The following is a 24,770-nucleotide window of genomic DNA, read 5'->3' on the forward strand; positions in this document are numbered from 1 at the left end:
GGGGTACAAGAGAAAGAAACAGAATGAAGGATGTTTCATTCTGAGTATCGTTAGATAAGGGAAGGGGTTGGTAGAGAAGTTTATAAATAATATCATGTCAGAAGGGTATGATGGTGAGATGTCGATTAGACAAATGTGAGCAGAGCAATGTGGATATCTTCTCAGTCACTATCAAGGCCCACCCAAATAACTCTCATGGAAGAAGATGTCCTTCACGAAGAGAAAACCGAGGCTATTCATGGTCAACAGCTATCTCAAATGTTGCACAGAGTGAAACGACAATCTACCGACATGCCGCTTGATCCCGAAGTTCAAGACCAAGTAGAGATGGAGGACAGGCCAAGCGATTACCTCAAAGATTGATATGGACGATTACTGTGGAAGAAGATTGGTGCAGAGGTAGGTATCTTTGTCAATAAGGTCAGCAAGGGTATGGGTCTCAAGCAGGTCAAGGTCGTTTACGCTATCTCGCTATTCTGCATAATTCCCAGACTGCTACTTTGACTTGAAATGACTGATATCAGACATCCATGTACCGATGAGCAACATGTGATTTGCATCAATCTGATGGAATTGGATCAGCGAGCAATTGCCGATATTGACTAGTCCCGCAATATACGGTCTCGAACGTTTTCTCAATATGTGAGGAAATGCATGGACAGTGACCATACGCATCCATTCTCGCTTAATAAGTTCAGAAAAAGGACTTTGTGAGACTTGGACCTAAATGGTTCACCTTCCATACTGGCAAACAACCTTCGGGGCCGCCTTAGGCCTAGACCTCCCAAAAGGTCAAGATCGTACAAAGCCATTTACAATGAAGTAGCGTACTACGAATCTCTAGATCTCGAAGAGACACTTACCATAAAGCGTACGTCTTGAAGATCATTCTAACCCCGCTGACCGATCACATTAGCACGAAACGCATCCCCTTTCAAACCCTCCTCTATATCCTCAAAACATGAAAGCAAATGCATTCCTCTTCCTTCATCCTCTCCCGAACCCAGTTCGGTGATTCCCCACTCGCATCAGAGCTCCAGTGCAATGGACCTAGATTCTCCCTCACCACGGTTTCCGCCAAGACGATTCGATCGCGTCGGTAAGATAGTCTCTAACAAGGATCGATCCCATCGTCTTCATCGTCGTCCGATGATGTTGAGTATATGGAATGGACTTTTCCAAGCGCAAGACAACCTTCCCTGTCTCGAGGTTATTGTCCTCTGCTAACGACAAGTTTTATCACCATATATTCCTCATTGTTATCCACATTATATCAGGGAAGACCCTGAGGTCATCTTAGTATGTAAGATAAATGCTATCCTTGGAGTGATGCTAACACGGATCATCCCCGATAGGCTTTCGAAGTAATTTTTCGCTTCACTAATTGACTCCCTTGATCATTCACTGACATGACATGCTTTTCAGATCGCACAAGAGGCAAGAACGAAATGGTTGAGATTGGTTTACGCTGATGACAAAAAGAGTGGTTTCTTCGCAAAGGTATGTTGCCCAAGCACTTCTGTCAATCTCCAAGTAGATTTCGAAGCTGATTGAAGATGCAAACACCTGGGTTTGTCCAATTCTGGACCGATCCTAATGAATTTTTTAGAAAACATCAAATCGGTTTTGAGAAACGAAGAGCCATGATTCGGGAGACGATGGAACATGTGTTTGGAGAAATGGACGTTTTCCACCCCGACTTCTACAAGAGAGGCAACGCCGACTTGAATTCGACCTCTGCGGCTGAATGTGCACACAGGAAAATCGTCGCTTGGCTGAGATCATCGTCAAGGTCCAAGCCTCAGCTGGTAATGGGTAAGCTTGAATCCTTTGGCTATGGCTGTTTCATTGGTATCAATGCTCATTTCAGAGGTCTTACGCAGATCAATACCTCAAAAACTTCCCCAAACCATCGAAGAATCGTATTTCAATGGATCGCCAGAGACAGATGAAGCCATTGCAAATGTTCTTTTCGACCCCGACAGTCAAGATTTGGAAGAATACACTCAAGAGTGTGCAGCGGTTCTGCACAGAAAAAAAATCGAGAAAGCGAAAGAGGCACATGCCCCATCTGATCGCATCCCGTGAGTGCCGCTTTACGCATGTTCAGCATATAGCTGATCATCTTTCAATCATCAGATTCTCAACAGTCACGTTCAACCCTCCGATTCCCGTTCCCTCACACGCGACCACCAAAGAGGAATTGCCCAAGGCCATCAAGCAACGAATCATGGAAGGTATCAGAAATTGTCGAACTCTTCCAATGAATGAGATAATCCGGCAGGTTGACGAGTTTGCCGAGTTGTACCTGGTGAACAAATCACTGGTACAACTTAAGATCATCGATCAGATTCCTCAAGATTCGTTGACTTTGGATTGTGTCCAAGTTGTGTCCAAGTCTTCATCCCGGCTAAATTCCGTGATTTACCTTAAATACGTCTACCTTTCTATCCGGGACATCCGAAAAATCGCTGCCTCCCAGAATCTCGCCAGTACCCTATATGGTCGACGATGTCTCAATTACCTGGAATCTCTGGGAGCTGCCGATGATCAGTCCAAAGTTTACTTGACCCATCACGTAGGACGATGCTGTACCGGTGAGAACAAACGACGACATGGTGAATTTGGAAGTGTCAATAACTACGACGAGGTCATAGGCGCACGACCATGGATCGAGGCCTTACCAGAGTATGGTATCACTGCTCCCGAAGTCGAATACCTTCCGTTGGCCGAGCATTCCAACCTGGAGGGCGAAGAATGGCCCAAGCGAATGGTAAGTACCACCTCCACTTTCATGACGATCATGTCTCACTCAGAATTTTAGTCTTGGGATGAATCGCTGTTCTTCTTCCTCTGAATCTCTCCACTGCATAACAACGCCGCTCTTCCAGGAGGTGCATTACCTCCCCCACCGGTCGCTTTAGATGGCATACCCTTCCACATTCAGAAATCCAGACAAGCGGAGATTGGTGAGGGGGGTTAGGGGGTGTACCGACCTCTCGAAGCTGGATAGTATAGATCTGTTCATCAAAAATAACTAAGGCACACAATGGTATTAAGATTGATATCTGGTATAGTAAACGATTAGGGAACACCTTTTGTATACATCATGTCTTCACTCTCGCCAGACATATACGTCTGGGCTTCATGTATACTGTATCATCAGACGAAGAAAATATGGGCCATTTGGAAGCGGCCACAACATGCATTTCATGACTACAACCTAACATATACATGAATATCTCTCTCAATTCACTTACTAGCCTTTTGAGAATCAATGGACATGTGGTCAGCATTCCATCCTACAGAGAGAAGCAGCAAACAGATGCATACAGGATCAACCTTCGAACTCTAACCTTCGAGTTCTCTTAACAATCGCATCCGTTCACTCTCGCAAGGATAAGTCCGTCTGGGTTTTACATGCACTGTAGCTTTCCATTGAATCCTAAGGTACATTGAGAAAGCGTGTGATGGTTCAGATCATGCTTTGACTCTATTGTATTTCGGCTCGACTGATCGATGAAGTACGACAGGAATTCATATCAAGATAGACTATAAATATAAAGCTGCATTTCCAAGATCTAGTTCAGGAGAAGATCCAATATCAAAAAGAAGTGACAAGAACAACGACATCCGAGCAGGAACAAAGGCAGTAGTGGGTATATATCGCTGAGATTTCTGGGGTATATAAGATAGATTCTGATAAGGGTATTGAATTTCGAGAAAGACACGTAAATGATATCCGGAAGAAAAATGAGTATTGTAGCAACGATGGAGAGGAAATTAATTCTATTTATGAGACTTTCAGATTATAAGTAATACCGAAATTATCTTCGTTTTGAGAACAACTAAAACAAAATTAGTGCAGATATCAGCTTCCTTTTCCCTTTGCTCGGTATATTTACATTGCAAAATATTCCATTGGAGATTTGGTTGACATGACTCACTTTATTGAACAACGCCAACACTTTCGGTACGTTCAACTGTACGTATTCCAAATCCAACATTGCCTGTTGATCTTTCTGCTTTTCCAGTAAATCATCGATCTTAAGATCCATCTCTAATATAGGTTTTTCTCTTCCTTTGAAATGAAGAGCTATTATGAATGTTCCAGGAGTAGGCGAGGTGATGTTGAAGTAGATGTTTACTCGACTACATACGCGAGAAATTAACATCAGCAAAGTTCATGGATCAGCGAAGGGGATGAAGAGATGATGCCTATGGATCACATTCATGATTTCTTGGGACGATGGTACAGGTTCTTTTCGTTGCAAATGGTGACTCACCGATTCTCCGGTACATTACTTTCCATAATAATGCCCTCCTTCTCAAATTGCGTATGCGTAAATCTATACGGTCCAAGTACCTGATTCTTAATTTGTTTCTTTTCTTTTCCATTGACCGTAACAACTCCTACACCACCTGAACTCGCTCCCTTCTCTTTCGAACTTGTCAATCTGACATTTTGCAAATACGCTTTATATTGTTCCAGTTGCGATCTAAGGTAGTTGTTGTGATCGCATATGGTCTTATAGACAGCTTCGAGGGATCTCGTTTCAAGTACGACCTTCTCTTTGGTATTGCCCAAATGAACCATCTCGGCTGCTACTTCATCTTGAATAATCTTGTAATTGTCTGATACGTCCACTACACCAGCACTTTCCAGCTCACTCAACAAAGCTTGTACCTTTATACCTCTTCGGACCAGCACAGGGTCTTTGGACGAGGCTGCTCGTTCGGCTAATCCTGGTAAGTCGATAGGTCGTTTATCGGCTAATTGAGGCATCGAACGAAGTAATTGGACGAATATGGATTTGGCTTCCATGTAATTTATGTCGTTCTGCGTGACACTGTCTGACATCAACGCGGTCGATAGATCCTGGATTGGTGTTTCCCATCGGGAGTATAAGGGTAGCTCGATCGATCGATTCTCTTTACGTGGGACCTGGCCTGGTGCAGCGCGTAGATCATCGAGTAGTATACGCAGGTGGTGCTTTTCGTTTGGCGACTGGACAGCGAATTAGCACTTCCATATATCACCTATTGACAAAATCACTCACCAATACCTCCATGTGCTGCATTAGTAGTGAATGGGTGTTATACAGCTCATTCAAAGTGATGTTGATCTGCAGATCCTTCTTCGACAGAGCCATATACTGATCGAGCTGTGAAAGTAATAGTTGAGCTTACAATTCTGCTTCCTGGATACAAGTACTCACCTCCAATGATTCGTAGAAATCTCCTACTTCACACAAGGCATTCAAGAACTGGTTCATCCTGACTTTGTTGTTCTCCACAAATGGGTTAAGGGACATCATGTATTGCTCTTTGGCGTAACTTGGCTTGTTTGCGAGATTTTGCAACATCTTGGCGATCTAGTGTTCCTTGGTATCAGCATTCTGTGCAAGTGCATATTTCCCAAAGATGATCGCTCCACTGACCAAAGTCAAAGTCCTCCTAGGGTGTTTAGCAGGCACTCCGTCTACCAGCATGTACGCCTGAGGGGTGACGATAGCAGGATTAATAAACCGGAGGAAGAAGAAGCCGCCGATGAGGGAGCAGATACTGGCGTCAGAAGCATCCGGGTATTTTCTCTAGAACGATATAGATCAAGAACCTTCATCAGCACATCTTTCCAAAGTAGTTGCTTTCGAGTGGGGACAGATGTTCCGCTGGCCTCACTCACCCTTGTCAAGCTCCTGATCTGCTTACATATCCACCTTATACCATACGGCACCGTGTCCATACTTTCTATAATTGTCGCCAGGAACGTATTGGCAATTTCCATCAACATTGTCAATCTCGGTACAATTATCGCCTGAACGTCTGCGTTGGCAGCTGCTACTTCTGGAGGTACACCGCGGGGGAGTGAAGGTGGGAGTGTTCCTGTATCTTCTTCTATCTGCTGGATCATCTGCTCGTATACCTGATATCAACAAGACAATCAGCTTAGATCTTGCTGGAACAGGACCATATTACAAAAAGCTGAATGGATGCACTCACCTTTAATGGGTTGATCTCCAAGTTCAGATCTTTATGCTCTATCAAACTGTTTATCCTATCTGCCAGTACACTCTTCAAGTAACTTTGACCAGGACCTCTACGCGTGTAGGTGGTCATCATTCTCGATACAGGTGTGTTGGCTCGTAGTAAAGATCCAAATTCTGTGGTAGTCTCAAATTGAGCGGAAAGTACACTCTACAGAATCAATATTAAATCAGCTTGGCTTTACCTTCATTTGACGTGGATAGTAACGATAGAACTGAACTCACCTGGAACATAGTCAAAAGTAAATGTTCTTCCCTCTGTTCATACTGATTTCCATACAATGTAAACATAACCGTCTGCAACAACGTATCTATCTCTGCGAGACTGACCAGCCTACACAAACTCGCTACATGTCGTGGTTCAGATTGAAGGAGGAAGAACAAATTGGCATATTGATTCATTTTCCTCTCATCTGGCCATAATCCACTTTCTTCATCTATCTCTTCTAATGTCTCTGCTACTTCTCTTTTCTCATCTGCTGCCATCCTATTTTGAATCAACAACGCAATCCTAGAATCTAAATAACGTACATCCCTCTCTAGGACAAAGTTTTTCTTGGATTGTGAAGAAATGCGAGATTTCAAATCACGTAATCTCTTTTGAGCTCTTGCCAATTCATCTTCCAATTCTACATCTTGCTCTGCTGCTAGTGAGTACATCGCATTGACAGAGTATCGGTTGGTCATCCTGTTGGTGAGTCGCTTGGAAGCGTGAGATTGGGATGAACCGGATGGTGAAGCTAGTCCACCTGGTATACCGGTACCGCCCCCGGAGGTGGATGTCATGGTCATTGTTGACATTTCGCAATGTTTTCTGTCTTTCAGATATAATTTGTGATGAAAATCACTTCAAGCAAGAGTGATCTTTCCAAGTCTGATATTGCTCGGGTGCTGATAGATGAATTACGTAGGCGATATGACGGAAGTGGAATCAACAAGGTACAAACAAATCAATCGTAATACCAATGATCTTCCAAGGGGAGTGGTGGGTTTGTTTGGACCTCGTATGCGGTAGAGGACCCAGGCCTAGTATGAAAGAAGTTGCGAATGAAAGGCGTTGAAAGCGTGAACAAAGGAAGACTAGATTGACTGAATGAAGTCGAGCGGTAGGAGGTTAACGCGTGAGAGCTGGGAAGCGCGTTTCTTTGTTTTTGTTTTGGATTGTTGTTGTTGCTGTTGTCGTCGTTAAGCAGTGGTATATGATCGGTATAATATAATTGCTTAGCTTGTCTCGATCTCGAGATAGATATGACTGGGTATGATACGGTCTATCTTATCGAACAGGGAGTGATGATAGATGAGAGAAGTGGAAGAGTGGTAGTATGCTAACCTTATTTGATATGGTGTTTTTAATGCGAGTATATGAACATGAGATGAGTTGAGGTACGTGCGCCCGTACAAAAAGGATATGTATACGATTATTCCCAAATCAGGAAATGTTACAAATACGACCACACATATGCAACATACTAAACAAGCTTACCACCGTAGTCAAACCAATTAGTCGATACGCTAATGATCTGGGCTAATTACTCATGCATCAACTGGCGATATTCCTATCCCTACAGAGGGCAAGCGACTCGACAACGCATTCATCGATGGGTAGTGATATACAATATGATCTGCACAAAATGACGATAAACCCTATCACTATCCGTAGTCATATATGTTCTCGTGCCATCCTCCACAGATCCACCTGACATGCATGCGATTGCCTATTTCTTACCGGACCTAAGGAGACCGGAGGTCAGCAATGTTTGCTCTTATGCCATTGAACAGAAGCAGAGGAATCAACAGGCGCGGAATTTCCAGATTACAGCAAGAATAGATTGTATCACGAGTGAATTGTGGTGATTTGTAAACGTAGGCACAACGCTACTCACTTCTTGATACCTGCTCCCCCCATAGGACCTTTCTGACCAGCTACCATGCCCCATCGCTCATCATATTAGCTAAATCCTTATCTTGCCTGATTTCGTACGATGAGATAGACTAGTATCTCACCTTTCGCAGCAGCGGCTTTCATCTCGGCAGCTTCTTTCTTCTGTCTTTCCTTGAAGGCGATATCATCGTCGTCACTATTTCCAACATGACAGAGAAATTTTCAGTATCAAAGATCGAGATGCCATACGATGGCTAGGCATGAAACACTTACAGCTCTTTAGCGACTTTCTTGGGAGCCTTGAGGGGCTTAGCTGTAATGGTAACAGGAAGTAAGTATTATCCTGAACCTGTGTAGTTCCATATCGGCTGCGATTCATCTCCCGACTTGGGTTGGTTGTAGCTGATGACAAATCTCTGAAGATACTCGTGTACTCCAAATTGTGAGATGATCGACTGATCGACGTGAATATCGACGAGACCAAGTCGCAGGAAGAAGGACTATGCGTACTAACCTTTACCACCTGCCAATATGATCCCACCATGTCAGCTGGAACCCATCTATCCTGTTAGTCCAGACATCTGAGCTCACCTTGTCTACCAGCCATCTTGATCGATTCACTTGCTACAGGTTAGATTGCGTGAGATTGAAAAGAGGAAGAAGCGTGAAGTTGATCATCCAATCCATTAAATTTCAGCTCAAGGGTAATATGATAATGCTAAGGCACCAGAAGGGGGGAGTCTGTAGACACAACAACGGAATCATTTTCAGTTCAACTTAGTAGTTTCCCACGGTGAAGCCACTCGGTCATCTCCAACATCAACAACCGATAACAACCAAAAACCACAACCACAAGATGCATCATACAATCACGCATCTATCACCAACATGTTACCAATAAACATTCCACAGGGTACCACAGAGTTTCAAATTACCTCGAAATGTTATGAAATCACCAATCACACAGAGAAAACAGTACGAGCGGTTGTGGGATTGATCTTTACCTTGGTGGATAAGTGCGAGAGTCAAGGAGGAGAATGTAGGACGGATGGGTATGAGGAATCATTTTCCATTAGGAAGATCGATCATAGATCTGGCAGAGAGCCAGACTTATGAGTGCGGCTGTATATTATGTTAGCCTACAAATAGTGCTCATTGGTAGCCGTGAGTACCGACTTGATATGGAATATCAAGTTGGCTGACATCTCGGATAGTGGACAAACCGCTATGTCAGAAGACGTTGATGACACTACAGGGTGAACAATCATCATCATACGAGATGCAAGACGCATGCTCCTGACGTGTTGACTGAATTATACAAATTCATATACTGTACACTACCGGATGTAAATACTATGATACCCTCTAGGAAAGCAGTAATCCTACTTACCCTCGTCGCTTCACGAATGTCTGTATGTATGGCAACGATATCAGCTTCTCATGCTTCTCTCAATGATTCGCAATTTAGCAGATTGACCTACCTCCAAATCATCTTTTGTAGCCACTGCCAACACCCATTTACGCTCTACATCTGTTACTGTACGTAAGGCAAGGTGAAATCAGTATATTGCAGTTAAGCTTGACTGGTGGATGACTCACCCAGGGCGAAATCAGTCCCGGAACTATGAAAGAACCGTTCCAGCTCTTCTAAAGGCGTTAAAGGATGAATGACAGTATAGGGGTGAGAGCGCGAGGAAAGTGGGAAATGAGTTATACATTTGTCTATTCCACCATAGATCAATCAGAACATTAGCCTTGAATTATACGATTCGATGAGAGGGTATGGAAACACTCACATACTGGATCATCCTCCTTTATCGTACCTGCCTCGAATCTCTGTTTGAGGGATGGGACATAAAGGTACCCTATAGGTCTCCGGCGATCGTTGAGTATACTATAACGGATGAAGGATGTTCGAGATATGATATGATTGATTGGGGTGAGCAGAAGAATGGATGTGATAAATAGGGAAGGTGAGGACATGATGATTCCTTTCTTCAGCCTGGCTGTTCATTTCTCAATCCTGTAGGAATGTGAACAACTCACGGTAGTTGATCAAACTCTCTTTCATAGGCAGCTTCCAAAGCATGTGATATAGGTGCATCTTCAGATAGACAGAAAGCAGGTGGGAGTTGAAGGTCCTGAATATTCCATACCTCCCAATCAGCTACCTATGTCGACAATCCAATCTTCCACATGGGTTTATCATTGCTATTTAGCTCACCTCGACGCAGGCTCCTCTGTACTTTGCAGCCAAGTCAGGTTTGGTATTTGCCGTTGGCGTTGTCTCCTTGTCGATCATTATGTGATACGTGAGGCGTTTGTTATCGTCGAGAGTGAATACAGAGGTGACACAACCCGTTTGGAAGTACGCAGACTGTGAAAAAGATCAGAATTTCTGCTGAGAGAGAAGGTCAGTCAGTGGGTGCGTCCTTCATGTCAACAGTGTACTAGTCACCGCAATGCAAATGGCACATGGCAATCAGAGGTCAATGCGTCACTACTCTGGTCACTGGTCACTCCGGTTAATCACCGCACCACCATATAACCGGGTACACCATAGCACGGTGCAACTCCATTCAGTACGAGCGAGTAGATATCAACTCACCATTCACCATCCATTCTTCAGCTCAGCTCAATTGCTCATCAATGACACTGACATATAGTCACTGATGGGATCACAGACCACTGCACCATGACAGTCACTGTGCCCACTACCATACCCTCTCTGCCCAAATCACCCCTCTCAAACCTCTCAGCGCGTCGACGCCAAGCCCTCATCGTCGTCCTCATTTCAGCTTTATTAGCTAGATCAGTCCCTCTCAATGCGACATCCACTCTGCGAGGATGGAAGGAAGATAGAGCAGCAAGGAAAGCAGAGAGGAAGAGAAGAGAGACAGAAACGCCTTTGTAAGCGATCACCACGGCCAGAATCGACCAGTAGCTTACCATTACATGAGGTTTTTAGGAATACTCCAGCGCTGGAGAAGAAATTGGTCGATCTGGTCAGTCAACCATTCGAGTATATCCTTAGAGGAAGATGTCTCAGCTGATAAATCTTGTCGATCAGTATATCCCTGATCCATCTGGCTCGCGTACACTGCTTGTACCTCACCTCGGACGAATATCCAAAGTCAGGATCACACCCACATCATCAGAATTATATGCTTCCCACATATCTTCCTTCCCACCTCTCGATCCGGGAGAGAAGCTGGGAGTGAACAAGCAATTTTGGAAAATGTTGATTGCTGTCCTAAGAGTGGCTTTTCCAAGGTAAGTCAGCTGTCATCCCATACTTGATGCTTCGGGGAAGCTAAGCTGATTGATTATGGGCATGTAGTAAAACGGGGAAAGAAGCTTTCTTACTTGTTTTACATACTTTTTTCTTGCTTTCTAGAACAGTTTTGAGTGTGATGGTAGCGAGACTCGATGGACGGATAGTAAGAGACTTGGTATGTCTCCTCATCCTACTCAAGGAGGCCACCAGATTGATGGATTGATAAATTGACTTTAATGAAGGTCTCTGCAAACGGAGCTGGATTCGTACGAGGTCTCGGATGGTGGTTCGCATTAGCTATTCCGAGTACCTACACCAATTCTATGGTGAGTGATTATCAGCTAGCTCGTTAGAATCTTTCGGGTCCAAGCTGATTGCTTTTCCTCTAGATTCGATACCTTGAAAGGAAACTCGCTTTGGCATTTAGGACAAACCTTACTCGTTATATCCATGATTTGTATCTGTGAGTTAAATCATCTACCATATGTTTCATCATTCTGTCGATATCAGCCAGCAGCTGGACTTACGTTGATACAAATAGAAACGATAATTTGAACTACTACAAATTCGGCTTGGGGCTCGGTGTAGCAGTCCCATCAGAGCAGAAGAAGAACGGACAAAGTGGAGGAGGTAGTGGGAGTGCAAATGAAGCTGCTGCTGGTACCGCTGATCAGTGAGCTTACCTCAACTACAAGCTATGGACTATCGTTGCTGATCTATTCGGACGTGCAGGTTCATCACAACGGACGTAGCAAGATTTTGCGACTCCCTTGCTGCTCTATAGTAAGTTCAGCTATATCACACAATTCTTTTCAGCCATGATCCAGGTAGCTGATATCACTTCACAGCGGAAATATAGGTAAGCCCGCTTTGGACCTTTTAATCTTCACCTCTCAGCTCGCTGCATCGCTGGGACCAATGGGCACTATCGGTCTGTTTGCGAATTACGGCTTCACCGCATGGGTACTCAAGAAAGCTACTCCTGCTTTCGGTAGGATGGCAGCGACTGAAGCTAGACTTGAGGGAGAGTATAGAGCGGGGCTAGGTCGGATTGGGAGAGATGGTGAAGAAGTTGCGTAAGTCTGATTCACGAGCTAGTCAGTGGATAGCCATATTGACTTGAGTAACAGATTCTATAATGGAGGCAAGAGGGAGAAAGGTATTCTTCTGGCAGCATATGAGAAGCTGACGAAGCATGTTCATACGGTGTTCAAGGTAGGTTTTGGATATGAGCCTTTCAATGAGGGATCCATACTGACCTATGTAATCTTCAGGCAAGGATTCCCTACGGGTGAGCAGCTCAATTCTTAGAACAACCCATCTGTGAGACTAGCTGACTGGATCTTGATCGACACAGAATGACCGAAGATTTCGTCATAAAGTATTTCTGGTCGGCATGTGGTTATTGCCTGATGTCATTGCCTATTTTGTTCCCTGCTGCTACCAAAGCTCTTAAAGCTTCCCCCTTGCATGCTCGACAAGAGCTGCATCACGAAGTCGCGGAGAGGACAGAGAGTCAGTCCACTTTGGTATCTCTACAGAACCGGAGCTGATCAAAAGCGTCCGGTGAATTTAGGTTACGTTTCGAACAGACGATTGTTGCTCTCTTTGGCGGACGCCGGAGGTCGACTCATGTACTCTGGTAAAGATCTAGCCGAGCTATCAGGTTATACATCCAGAGTATACGCTTTGTTATCTTCTTTACATTCTCTGAATAACAATATCTACCCCGAGAATCCAAGACCAGCAAGTCTAGAGGAAGACCAGGTGAGCTCCTTATTCATTAAATTCTCGCCAGAAAGCTCATTGCGATCGTTTAGCCATTCTACGATTTGTCTAACGTCCACGGAAGAGTCATCATCGGACCCAAGCATCTCTTGATCCGAGGTGTTCCCATCGTAGCTCCAGCAGGGGGAGCAGCAGGAGCCGAAAGAGGTGGAGAAGAGTTGATACATAGCTTGGATATGAGGGTGGAACAGGGTGAACACACTTTGATCACGGGACCGAAGTAAGTCGTCCGCTCCAGACGATTGTCCGAACAGAAAGATACGGCTTACTTACTCGCTTCGGCAGTGGTGTGGGAAAAACTTCAATCGCTCGAATTGTAGCTCAGCTGTGGCCTACCTGGTCTGGTCTCCTGGAAAGGCCAATACACGGTGAAGGAGGGATATTCTTCTTGCCTCAGAGGCCGTACCTCAGTATCGGGAGTTTACGAGACCAGTGAGTTGAATAAACCTTCATGGCGACGTAGTATAGCTGATTATTGATCAAATCCTCTAGGGTTATATAGTAAGCTACTCTATTAAGGTGTTTATTTTACTTGCTGACAATAAACGTTATGCGCATAGTCCCCATACTTACGCTGAGATGAAATCCCGTGGAAGGACTGACGCGGAACTGATGAGTATTCTGAAACATGTGCATTTGGAGTACCTCCCCTCGAGAGAAGGTGGTTGGGAGACGAGGAAGGAATGGAAAGATGTTTTGTCGTGAGTGCGATCGACTCCGAGTGTATGCACCTGCTGATGAATTCATGATTTGACAGCGGTGGTGAGAAGCAGAGAGTGAGTTGAGTGACGGTCTAGCGATGTAAAATCTTCAAGATCCGAAGCTGATGTTGACAAATCGCTCAGATGGGAATGGCGAGGTTATTGTGAGGTTCAAGTTGCGCCATTTTTCGTCAAATCAAGCTGACAATGTGCTATGTGTCAGCTATCATCGACCTACCTACGCTATTCTCGACGAATGTACTTCGGCGGTATCGAGTGACGTAGAAGGACTGATGTATGAACATGCCAAGAGTCTAGGCATAACGCTCGTAACTATTTCGTGAGCTACCATAAGCGTGGAAAAGTCCAGGTAACTCATCATTGCCTGTCTGTCTTAGCCACCGACCATCATTATTAAAATACCATAACCGTCATCTCCGACTTGGTGATCCTACATCGCATCATACCTCCTCGACACCCCTCACACGCACACCCGTGGCGTCCACGACGAACCTCACGGGTCTGACTGCACCCCAAACTCCGTCGACTCCCCTGGCAGCACATGGATGGCAACTTACCACCCTGAACTCCACTAGTGCTGAGGAGAAGAAGGAGTTGGACCATGAGATTGAAGAGTTAGAGAGACAATTGGGTGAGGTGGGAGGTTGGGAGAGGAGATTGGAGGTTATCGGTAGAGAGTTGAGAGGTGAGAAAGTTCATGGGTAGGGTCAGGGAGATGGGAGGTAAGGTTCATCCGAGGTCGAAGTGTGCACGCTCGTTCGTGGTAAAAGTACGTGACGTTGTGATTGTCTGCCTAGATCTAGAAATTGTCGTCAACGTAAATAGAAAAGTTGTTTTGTTATGGTGTTGTTCTGATGCATACCACAGTTGTATGCCTGATATCGTTCCTTGTCCTACCATGTAAGATGAATTTCACTGTAAGAAACGTACTGGGTTGTACACTGTGTTATAAACCATTTCTCCGTTCAAGAAGTAATTAAAGAACTGATGATCCGAAATGTGGAGAATGCATGACAACAAACAGACAAGAACAAATAATAATAATGTATGTGAGAAAGAGGTATATGAATCTAACCGGTACAAACAATCCACATCGTATATCGTATATCGTATATCATATATCATATATTCAAGACCTCGGAACAAAAACAATTAAAATGAAATACCACTATCACATTAATTTCCTACAGAGGACAAGCGAATGATCGTCAAGATGACATTATCCTATTCCTCTAATCTACATCATCCAATTTAACATTCTCGACATTCTCCCTCAACTTGTTCACCCTAATTTCTACATCATCTAAAACCCTTATCAACTCTTTTACTTCCTCTTTCGGTGATCCAATCTCCCTTCTACCTTCCAAAACTCTTCTAACCACATCCTCAATATCTCTATCCTTATCTCCTGCACCTGATCCTGATCCTGATCCACCTAATTTCTTATATCTCCTTTCTTTGATCGCACTTCTATCGATGGAAAGATAAGTCCATATATTCGAAATGACCAATAAAACAATCAACATCCCCATCAGATTCTGCACTTTGAATGGGGTATCCGACAACAAGTCTTCTAAACTTTCTCCTATACCTTTTATACCACTGAAGATCGATTTGATACCTGAGATTAAAGAATCAAATCCAGATTGTAACATTCCCATATCCTCTTCTTTCCTCTTTCTCTTATTCTCATTAGCATAAGCAGAAGCTTCAGTTTCCTTTTGATTTTCTTTGGATTCTTGTCCCTCTGCATTGGTCTCTTCAATCTCTTCATCCCCTGCGCCTCCCTCTACTGCAAACTCGCTAGAGTTCTCTTTGATATACTGTCGCATACCCGTTTCGAGGTCGTCGTGGTAGGTCTTTTGACCTTCGATAGCTGATTTCTCGATGATGCCTGTGTTGCAATGGTTCTATTAGCTTTCACGCCCATGGACGAGAGCGAGTATGACGACTTTAGGATAGATATGAAGTAGGATTCAATTAAAATCAAGATCGATTGAAGATGGAGTCTCTTACTCACCCTTCACCCAACTCTTCCCCGTCCATTCAACAGTAGTAGTCACTACGACTTTCGTGCTGTTTCTACCTGCCCACATCAAACACGTCCTCGTCTTTACGCTGAACACTCCTCCTGAAGGTACATCGGGCGTCTTGGTAGTAGTGATGAGGGATATGTAATCGTCGAAATCTAAATGTTCATGTTCATCCGTGATATGACATTTGGTCTGCTTCGGTCCTATCGATCCGTTAAGTGGTTTGATATATGAAGCGGAGCGAGTGAGGAGGGAGTTGGATGGTGAGATAGGACGCCATTCAGAGCATTCGATATCTGATATCATCAGATTGTAAGCTTGTTTTCCCTTATACTTGAACTATGGCAGAGTATGGATGGCTCAAGTCATGCAGTGATGACGTTTGCACTCACCTCTCAACTTCTGGTTGTCACTCAGGAAATTCTTGAACCATGCACTATTGAACATCAACTCGTATATCTTCTCCGGTGTAGAGGGGAAAGTCGTTTCCAAAGCAGTCTCGTTGTAATGTTTTCCCTCTTTACCACATGCACATTGTGTGGGCGCATGTCCTTTTGATGTTGTCCCTCCTCCCGCTCCACTACCACCGGTCGCAGGACCATCTTCGTCTCCAACAACTGAACCAGGTCTTGAACCTAAATTGTTCGTATTGGCTAGAGATACACTAGACATGACTGCATTGGGATTACATAGTCGCCAGATATTCATCATCACGTCGTATGTCGAATCTCTAGCGATGAGAGAGGCAAATGTGTACTGATCATCATGATTTGTGAGCGCAAACATCTCCATATCATTGATCTACAATAACGGAAAGATAAGACACACCTTTGCGTTACCTGTAGATACTTGAATAGCATTAGGGATGACCAATGCGGTCATCTTCTTTTCGATTGTCCGGATGTCCGCGAATGCCACGACGACCTAACAGGAGGAGGATGTCAGGTATAAGCAATCAAATCAGGGCTGTGCAAATGTGCAAATTCAATAGATCGCCTTGATCTACTCACATCGGTTACCCAGCCTAGGATGTTGGCATGAAAGCATAGATGATTCTCCGATACGTATAGCCTTCCTTGTAACAGAATATCCTTTGATAACGCACAGCCGTAATCTAATTCAAACATTCAAACCTATTATCAGCAAATGTGTGTATACAATACAAGAAGGAAAGGGAATGATCGTATATTGTATAATCAGTTACTCACCCTCAATCAAATAATCACCTTCATCAATCGATGGGAACAAAGTATGAAAATCTGCATTTCTCCTATTACTTGCCACTGCAAATCCAGTGACTGGTAAATCATCATCCAGATCACTATCCGAGTCATCATCATCATCGAATTCATCCACGTCGAAGCCACCTTCTTCACCATCATAATCATCTGTGTTACCATTACTTGCATCATCATCCATATCACCATCGTCCCTTTTGGTAGTCAAGAATGGACTCCTCTTGTGCAGCAGGGAACCTCTCTTGGATTTCTTTGTACCGCTTTCTTCGGGCGTCAGAGCAGTTCCAGATCCAGGATGAGCAAGGTGTAAACCACCTTTTGCCAATGCTGCTGCAATACCTGAATTGGAGGTGATGGATTTGGTCCTTTTCTTCTTCTTTGAGGTGATGGATTTCTTACTCGCGCTGGTCTGGCGAGAATCAACGGGTTGTAGTGCATTAGGGGATAAGGGTGGTGAGATCATATCTTTATTCTTGGATAGTATCGATCCCGTACGAGATCTACCTCCTCCACCGTTGGAAGATATGATCGACTCCGATCTTGCCCTTGGGGAAGAGTCGACGGGCGGTGCAATGGATGGTACAGACATTTTAGAAAAGCCAGTGAATGAACTGTCGTATGCTGTTGGTGTCTCTAAATCGTCTTCTGAGATATCCTATAAGAGCAAGTACACATATGTGTCAGATTGTGGTCTTATAAGATGGTGTGATCGAGAAGGTCAAACTCACTTGTGAGAAGGTGTCACTCAGCCCTAAACCTGGATTCGGACGATTCCTCGAATGTATTGATGTCGGACTGGTTACCACCGGTGAACTACTGAAACTTCTGGGTGAATTGGATCCTTCTTCAGTTAACACCAGTTTCGGTGTACCTAGCGGTTGACGATTCTTACTATTACTGCTTGGTGGTACGGCGAGTGGAGAAGGTTTGTTCCTTGGACTAGGTGTGATATGCCTTTTGATCGGTGAACCTCCACTGGTTGAAGTATTGTCAAAGTTCTCTACAAAGAGACTACCGCTTGCACCTGCGCCAGGTGATCCGCTATTGCTGATGCTGCGATTACGAGATGAAGTTGGGTGTTGGTCGTCCTCTGACCCGCTGAGCTTGTCGGCGATGAGTTCACCTTCGGATGTGGTTGAGGAAGTGGAGGGAGATCGTTTGAATCGGGATAAGATGCTCGGCATCTGAGGTGTTGTGATGTTGTGTAAAGATATGAAGTGATGGAGGGTAGATGAATAGATGGGATGGGATGTGGTGGGATGGATGTTGCGATTATGGGATATGGGTGATGACGATCCAAGTCCCAGCCAAGAATCTGCAGTCTGCTAATCTGGAGACAACAGGTTGGGGTTCACAGTGACGTCGCGTCATTCTTCGAGCCTCAGGCACGGCTACCTCGACGCTTAAATGGGCAGTGAATATAAGGTATACACTATACACTGGCATTGTACATACAACCCAAAGTCCAGTCAACCATTCCATGTTCACCTCCACCACCTCCACTCGCATCGTCCACCAAACGTGCACTCCCTTCTCTTCTTCCCTCCTCTGAACAACATGGGTGTGGTACAACACAACTCATCCTGATCCGCGAGCTGCAATGGCTGGTATATACAGTGAGCTCACTCGGCAATGTTCATGGGAAGAAACCACAGCTGACATCTCGTACAGACGGCCACCTCCTCGAATTCCCCACAATCAGAGTGGATTGTTTCCTCCCTTCCTCCCCGTCGACCCTCCTCCCTTCCCTACCTTCGTGCTCTACTCATCCTTATCCCCTCAAACCAGCACCCAATGCTCAGCTCTTCCTCCTCACGCATGTGCATTCCGATCACCTCATGGGATTGAGTGATAGCTTCACGGGCAAGATCATCTGTTCTCCCGATACAAAGCGGATGTTATTGGCTTTGGAGGCTGAAGTGGATCGAGGGCTCTTGGAAGAAGGTAAGAGGGAGGTGAGGAGGTTGAAATATCCTGGATTGAGGAGGAGGGTGGAAGGGAAAGGAAAGGATGAAAAGATGGTTGATAGAATAGTGAGTTTGACATATCCAGATTTCATTCGATCCACAAAGCACCCTTGCGTCGATGAGATCGACCGATTCCGTGATCTTCTGAAAACTGGCATCGCTGATCTGCTCAATTACTCAGGAAGCGGTTCCATATGGATTTCCGAAAGAGTACAAAATAGGGTACGAAGATGGGAAACCTCAGACAGTCACCATAACGCTACTAGATGCGAATCATTGTCCAGGATCCACCATGTGGGTGAAAATTGAGCGCATCTGGGAAAAAGTATGCGACAGATTAGTTTACAGCAATTCCAATATAACAGGTTTCTCATCACATCTCCTACTAAAGCTGTACTACATACCGGTGATATAAGGGCAGACAAGCTGTTCATCCAGACGCTTGGTAGAGAACCAGCGATACAACCTTTCTTGGCGCCCTTGTCGACGCACGCGGGTTCAAGAAGAGGTGTACGTGGTGGACGAAGGATATTGGACAGAATCTACTTGGACACCGGAGCTATGTGAGCTTTACAATAGACGGGTACATTTACTAGCTGACAATGTTTGATATAGCTTGGGAACAGGTGATATGCCTGATAGAGTGAGTTCGTTGATCTGTATACTGTGCTTGGAAGCGCAGCTGACCATTGGACCAGGAACCCATACTTCAAGATCTGGTCGAGCAGATGAGTCTATTTCCCGAGAATACTATTTTCTTCCTCGATACTTGGTGTTTCGGGTGAGCCAACGTCGGCGTATATGACCCCACGGGCTGCGGCGTTAGCTGATAAACCTTTCTGCAGGTGGGAATATGTCGTCAAGGAAGTAGCCAGATACCTCAACGAGCCTGTGAGCGTACCCCAATACGAGTGTCCATTATAAGGAGCTGACTTCTCCATGACCTATGCAACGCAACAGGTACACGTCGACCGGTACAAGCGATCCATCTATACAGCCATCGAGACCGATCCATACCTTCTCATGTGCACTACCACAGATGCCCATTCAACTCGATTTCACGCGTGCGAAAGAACACATAAATGCATGGCATGTAGAAGATTTGAAAGTGGGAATCGGAAACCGGTGTACAATCTTGATAAGAGGATAGTCAGTGTGAATATGGTAGAAGTAAAGGAGGCTTCTTGGGCGATGGAGCATCAGGATTTCTTGGATAGGTTGGGTAAAGCTGCTTTGGGAGAAGGTCCATGGCCTTACAACATCGTAAGTTCAGCTGCCTTTACGACGCCAGGTCGAGGGGACTGAAATGTGACCTGTGTGATAGAACGTTCCTCTGGCAAGACACTCGCCGTTACCTGAACTGCAAAATCTGGTTAAATTATTCGAGCCCAAATCTGTTTCGCCCAATACTGTTACAGCCGGATTGAAGGGAATGGACTATTACCTCTTACCTGAATTTTTGAGTGATTGTGTAGATGAAGGAGGTTCTGAGGCTATTATTCGGGAGAGGAACTTGTACTTTGAGCAGAAATACGGGAAAGGATTTTTGGAGGGATTGGAGAGGATGAAAGTCATAGGTCTGGGTGGATCATCAGGCGATCAAAGAGCCATCCTGTCTACATCACTAATACCGCCCACCAAGTTTGCCAACAATCACGAGGGAAAATCAAGTTCAAGCAGATCATCGATGTCGAAAGAGCAAATATTCCGGATGAGTGGACTACCACCTATGAGACCGGATGAATTGCTACACATGGTTGGTATAGGTATATCAGGTGGGATGCCTCAAATGGGCAATACCGCTGCTAGACATATGGAAGAGTACGAGACGGAAGAGGAGTCACCTAGGAAGAGAAAGAGAGTGGATTACATGAAGGAAGAGAGTGATGATTTTGGACCTGAACCGTCACCTCCAATAGTGATCAAACGGGAAGAATCGCCCGTGAATATTGTTAAGACTTCATCGAAGATGTCTTCAGCTGCAAGTTTGATTGCATATAACCCATCCTTCTCGGGACAGAAACCTTCGAACAGGAACACCAGTAACACATATAAACACAAGAAATCATCAAGGTTCTCATTGGGTCAGGACGATAAGGAAAGAATTAGGAAGATGATGGAGCGAGATCGATTGGCTTTTGAAGGGGTGGGGGATGACGCTGAGGAACGATAGGTGGGGATGTCGCGTTGAGATCGTCAACTGCTTCTTTGGTTATTGTCTCCTTACTGCCTCATACTTCTGCTCGTATTGTAGCTTTGATTGTTATACGTATTGTTGCTTGTACAGTATATGTAACTTGACTTGTATGATCATCCCATTCGATAATTGCCACATACGGTAACTTGCCACGCGTAGAGTTTAAAGCTTTATTCTCATCCCCTCGTTCCTCCATTCGCGACTTTGAGCGAGCATCAAGCAACAATTCATCTCATCATCATCTATTCACGCTTCTCTCACAGGTCCTACGCTCTCATCCTGCTTTGCCATCCAACATGCCCGTTCCAAAAGGCATAGCGTCCCGTAATAGGGTTCTCGCCTTGGCAGGACTCTTGTTTTCTTTGTTATTCCTATTACACTTCCTCTTCCCAGGATCCAACAAGCTTCTCGCCCATACTCAACGATGGACCACGGCATCTTCATCCGTCATTCGATCTAAATTCCTTCGAGCCAAAGCTCAAGCTCCTCGTCCACCAATCCATCATCCCATTCCAAAGCTCATGGCAGATGCTGAAAAGGAGTACGATGCTAAAATTCGTCGTCAGTCTAAATCACTCCATGAGGCCGTCGAAGAATATAAGAGAAGATACGGTATGAATCCACCTAAAGGTTTTGATGAATGGTATGAATTTGCCAAATCGCACAATTCAATTATAATCGACGAATATGATCAATTGATAAGAGATTTGAAACCATTTTGGTTATTCTCTGGAGAAGAATTGAGAAGAAGATGTATTCAAGTTGGTTTCCTCCCTTCAGTAGATCTAGTAAGGATTGAAAAAGGTCAAACTAGGACTATTGATGTATCTAAAGGATTCGACGACTCGGAAGTTGGAGCGAGAGCAAAGGGTTTTAGAGTCATGTTAGAGAAATTTCAAGCTAAGTTGCCCGACATGGATTTCCCAATTAATGAAAAAGCAGAAGGAAGAATTTTGGTTCCTTGGGAAGAAAATTTGTTTAGTAATTTGACGGCGGACAGTTCTCGTGAGTAAATTCCATTCTAGTGTGTATGATCTGGAAAATGGAGAAGGAATGGGTAGATTCAAGAGCCACGAAATGGACGGAGACGGATCGGAATATGGTGAAGCAAATGATCGGAAACTGTTGTTAGATCCGAGATCATGCTCAAGAGCAAATCATTGTTCTCGCTAACCCCGACTTCCCCATAGTTGGTATCGAGCATGTCTTAGGAGGCGAGTTCATCCCCGACTGGCGAGGCGACGGTAATGTCTGGGAAGCCTATCGGCGAACATGTGAACCTTCCTCTCAAGCAAGACGATTATTCGGTTCTTTACGATCACATTTGAAAGAAGGTCAAGCACCTATATCCAGATTGGCCAACGCTGGTATAACGAGTGATGCTGTATCTGAAGATTTCTATTTCCCCGCTGGTGTGGATGATAAATACGATTTCTGCGCTCATCCATGGGCACATTACAACCAAGGTCATTTCTTCTCTGATTGGCGTACCATCCATGCTTTGTATCCCATGTTCTCGCCTGCAAAGGGAGTGGGATACTCGGATATCCTCATCCCTTCTCATTATTACTTTTCTTCCACCAAGAGATATACCTACGGTTGGGACCCGGTAAATATGGTGATCAAAGATGTAGATGATATGGAGACTGCGTGGGAAGAGAAGTCAGATGACATCTTCTGGAGAGGTGCCACGACTGGAGGTGGTTCGAGTCCACCAGGTTTCTTGGCTCAGTATCAACGACACAGGTGAGTGGAGAATTTTAACGACCAAGTTGGGCGGTAGAAAGGTTGCCTTCTTGTCACCTTCTGTCAACTGGATTGCAAAACTGACCATTGTGCTCGATTCAAACCAAACCCACTTCTCAGATTCATCAAGATGACTTCCGACTCATCCGACGTCAATAAAACCGTTGTCTTTGCTGATCCACCCGGAACCAACAATTTCGTTTCTGCCTCGGTACCCATCGGACAGCTCAATCAAGATATGATGGATGTAGCATTCACCAAAGCCGTCGGATGTACCCAATATCCCGGTGGATGTGATGGTATGAGGAAGGATCATAGATTTGCGGACGCAGTCCCATTGGGTGAAAATTGGAGACACAAATATCTGATTGATATTGATGGTATGGGTTATTCTGCTCGATTGTTCGCTTTGGTGAGTTGGGCCATTTCGCATTGTTGCCACGGGTGCTCTTAATGAAGGACTTGCTAATTGAGATCGTTACCTGATTAGCTGAAATCTGAAAGTGCCGTATTGAAATCTACGGTCTATACTGAATTCATGTCTGAATGGTTACAACCATGGTAAGTGCATCGGAGATTATGTGACTCCTCGATGCTAACAACCGAGATTTTTTTAGGCTACATTACATTCCGATTTCTCAGATGTACCAAGAGATATACAATGTCCATGCCTATTTCTCAGGACCGTCAGAAGCGATGTTAGAAGCTTCCAACGCTACTCGAGGGACGTTCCAGGCTCCCGGCTTGACCACCAGGAAACTAGATACCGATGCCGAGTTGAGAAAGATCGCAAAGGCAGGTAGAGATTGGATGTTCACTGTTGGTAGGAAGATTGATATGGAGAGTGAGTATTTTGCTTTTTGACTGGACCTCATCCATTCCTGATCAAAGATCAAAATGTCGAAGAGAGAACAAGAAGCTGATTGTTCGTGATACCATGTTTAGTCTACGTATATAGATTATGTCTCGAATGGGGTAGATTAACGGCGGATGATAGAGAAGCTATGACATATAAGGGATAGAGCCATGAAAGTACGTTTAATTGATGAAAAGAAGGACAGTCGATGAGATGTTCTTAGGTCCTCTTGGGTGTCGAAATCTTGGATCTAACACATACTATATATATACCTACCTATTTAAACAACTTAGAAACAGATTCATGTATATAAATAGATATCCAAATCAGATCTGGCCATCGTATGACCAGTAGTATCTCATGGATTCAGCAAGGACAATCAATGAGATCCATATCGTTTTAGCACGCCCGCACGTACACCATGCACTGACCCCTTGTACACACGGACCCTCATGCACACACGCACACACGCACACTCGCACCACCGACCCTGATCTACACATGCATGATCCTCATTCCCCCTCCTTCAACACTGATGAATAAAAAGATGGATTTTTTGGAGCTTTTCGTTGATATTTCTTTCAATTCTTCACTTGTTTGAGCAACGAAAACGAGAAGAAAAAAACTACAGCACCCGGGATTCCCAAGTGGTCCCCCACCTTGGTACTAACCGAGCGATACCCAAGTTAACTTCGCAGAGCGGACGGGATGCGGTGCTTTTTGGGTTCTATGGCCGTAGATGAGAAACATGGCTATTAACCGCTCTTATATATCGCACAAGAAAATTCCAAAGGAAGGAGGGTCCTTTGAAGGATTTGTTTTTGATGGTACCTTTGCAGGGTGTGGTGCAGTAGTCGTGTTTCATGTGTTGACTCGCACGGGCATTAATCTGCGGGATGATGTAACCGGCCGGTTATCCAATCGCGAGCTGAGTTATTTGACCAACATCTACGAATGCTCGATGCCCGTTGTTCGTTTTTCATGTCATAGCTTTACATACATCTGCTTTTCACGTCG

At 44.6% G+C, this 24,770-nt stretch overlaps 7 protein-coding genes and 1 non-coding gene across 8 annotated transcripts; 4 read left to right on the forward strand and 4 right to left on the reverse strand.

Annotated features, from left to right (window-relative positions):
* Window positions 1-1,556: 1,556 nt before the first annotated feature.
* Window positions 1,557-2,824, forward strand: I203_106115 (uncharacterized protein; the record flags this gene model as incomplete). Its single annotated transcript, XM_019147885.1, has 3 exons — window positions 1,557-1,815; window positions 1,871-2,084; window positions 2,140-2,824. 3 exons carry the CDS (start codon window positions 1,557-1,559, stop codon window positions 2,822-2,824), a joined length of 1,158 nt encoding a protein of 385 aa, XP_019002803.1.
* Window positions 2,825-3,827: 1,003 nt separating this feature from the next.
* Window positions 3,828-6,848, reverse strand: I203_106116 (uncharacterized protein; the record flags this gene model as incomplete). Its single annotated transcript, XM_019147886.2, has 9 exons — window positions 3,828-3,848; window positions 3,948-4,152; window positions 4,287-5,008; window positions 5,061-5,165; window positions 5,220-5,375; window positions 5,442-5,594; window positions 5,687-5,926; window positions 6,004-6,198; window positions 6,273-6,848. The coding sequence occupies 9 exons, from the start codon at window positions 6,846-6,848 to the stop codon at window positions 3,828-3,830; spliced, it is 2,373 nt and encodes a 790-aa protein (XP_019002804.2).
* A 2,467-nt stretch (window positions 6,849-9,315) lies between these two features.
* I203_106117 (uncharacterized protein) lies at window positions 9,316-10,231 on the reverse strand (the record flags this gene model as incomplete). Its single annotated transcript, XM_019147888.2, has 6 exons — window positions 9,316-9,339; window positions 9,411-9,466; window positions 9,529-9,651; window positions 9,726-9,823; window positions 9,976-10,070; window positions 10,154-10,231. The coding sequence occupies 6 exons, from the start codon at window positions 10,229-10,231 to the stop codon at window positions 9,316-9,318; spliced, it is 474 nt and encodes a 157-aa protein (XP_019002806.2).
* A 393-nt stretch (window positions 10,232-10,624) lies between these two features.
* Window positions 10,625-14,421, forward strand: I203_106118 (uncharacterized protein; the record flags this gene model as incomplete). Its single annotated transcript, XM_065517904.1, has 20 exons — window positions 10,625-10,839; window positions 10,898-10,934; window positions 11,000-11,202; window positions 11,270-11,381; window positions 11,449-11,532; window positions 11,596-11,669; window positions 11,748-11,879; window positions 11,939-11,989; window positions 12,055-12,282; window positions 12,337-12,421; window positions 12,481-12,497; window positions 12,564-12,721; window positions 12,783-12,973; window positions 13,027-13,214; window positions 13,280-13,426; window positions 13,555-13,695; window positions 13,752-13,770; window positions 13,840-13,859; window positions 13,919-14,035; window positions 14,094-14,421. 20 exons carry the CDS (start codon window positions 10,625-10,627, stop codon window positions 14,419-14,421), a joined length of 2,547 nt encoding a protein of 848 aa, XP_065373208.1.
* Window positions 14,422-14,948: 527 nt separating this feature from the next.
* On the reverse strand, window positions 14,949-18,171 carry I203_106119 (uncharacterized protein; the record flags this gene model as incomplete). Its single annotated transcript, XM_019147890.1, has 7 exons — window positions 14,949-15,610; window positions 15,737-16,045; window positions 16,142-16,505; window positions 16,578-16,673; window positions 16,760-16,863; window positions 16,958-17,642; window positions 17,716-18,171. 7 exons carry the CDS (start codon window positions 18,169-18,171, stop codon window positions 14,949-14,951), a joined length of 2,676 nt encoding a protein of 891 aa, XP_019002808.1.
* Window positions 18,172-18,587: 416 nt separating this feature from the next.
* On the forward strand, window positions 18,588-21,127 carry I203_106120 (uncharacterized protein; the record flags this gene model as incomplete). Its single annotated transcript, XM_019147891.1, has 9 exons — window positions 18,588-18,603; window positions 18,659-19,020; window positions 19,136-19,248; window positions 19,320-19,517; window positions 19,570-19,597; window positions 19,653-19,735; window positions 19,800-19,845; window positions 19,915-20,217; window positions 20,279-21,127. The coding sequence occupies 9 exons, from the start codon at window positions 18,588-18,590 to the stop codon at window positions 21,125-21,127; spliced, it is 1,998 nt and encodes a 665-aa protein (XP_019002809.1).
* A 320-nt stretch (window positions 21,128-21,447) lies between these two features.
* Window positions 21,448-23,919, forward strand: I203_106121 (uncharacterized protein; the record flags this gene model as incomplete). The annotated part of the gene is made up of 6 exons (XM_019147892.1): window positions 21,448-22,156; window positions 22,342-22,897; window positions 23,018-23,309; window positions 23,388-23,458; window positions 23,515-23,741; window positions 23,843-23,919. The coding sequence occupies 6 exons, from the start codon at window positions 21,448-21,450 to the stop codon at window positions 23,917-23,919; spliced, it is 1,932 nt and encodes a 643-aa protein (XP_019002810.1).
* Window positions 23,920-24,376: 457 nt separating this feature from the next.
* On the reverse strand, window positions 24,377-24,491 carry I203_106122. Its single transcript, XR_002021898.2, has one exon. It is a non-coding gene; the product is annotated as a 5S ribosomal RNA (ribosomal RNA).
* Window positions 24,492-24,770: the final 279 nt, after the last annotated feature.

Source organism: Kwoniella mangroviensis (assembly GCF_000507465.2).
Source record: "Kwoniella mangroviensis CBS 8507 chromosome 1 map unlocalized Ctg02, whole genome shotgun sequence".
NCBI lineage: Eukaryota > Fungi > Basidiomycota > Tremellomycetes > Tremellales > Cryptococcaceae > Kwoniella > Kwoniella mangrovensis.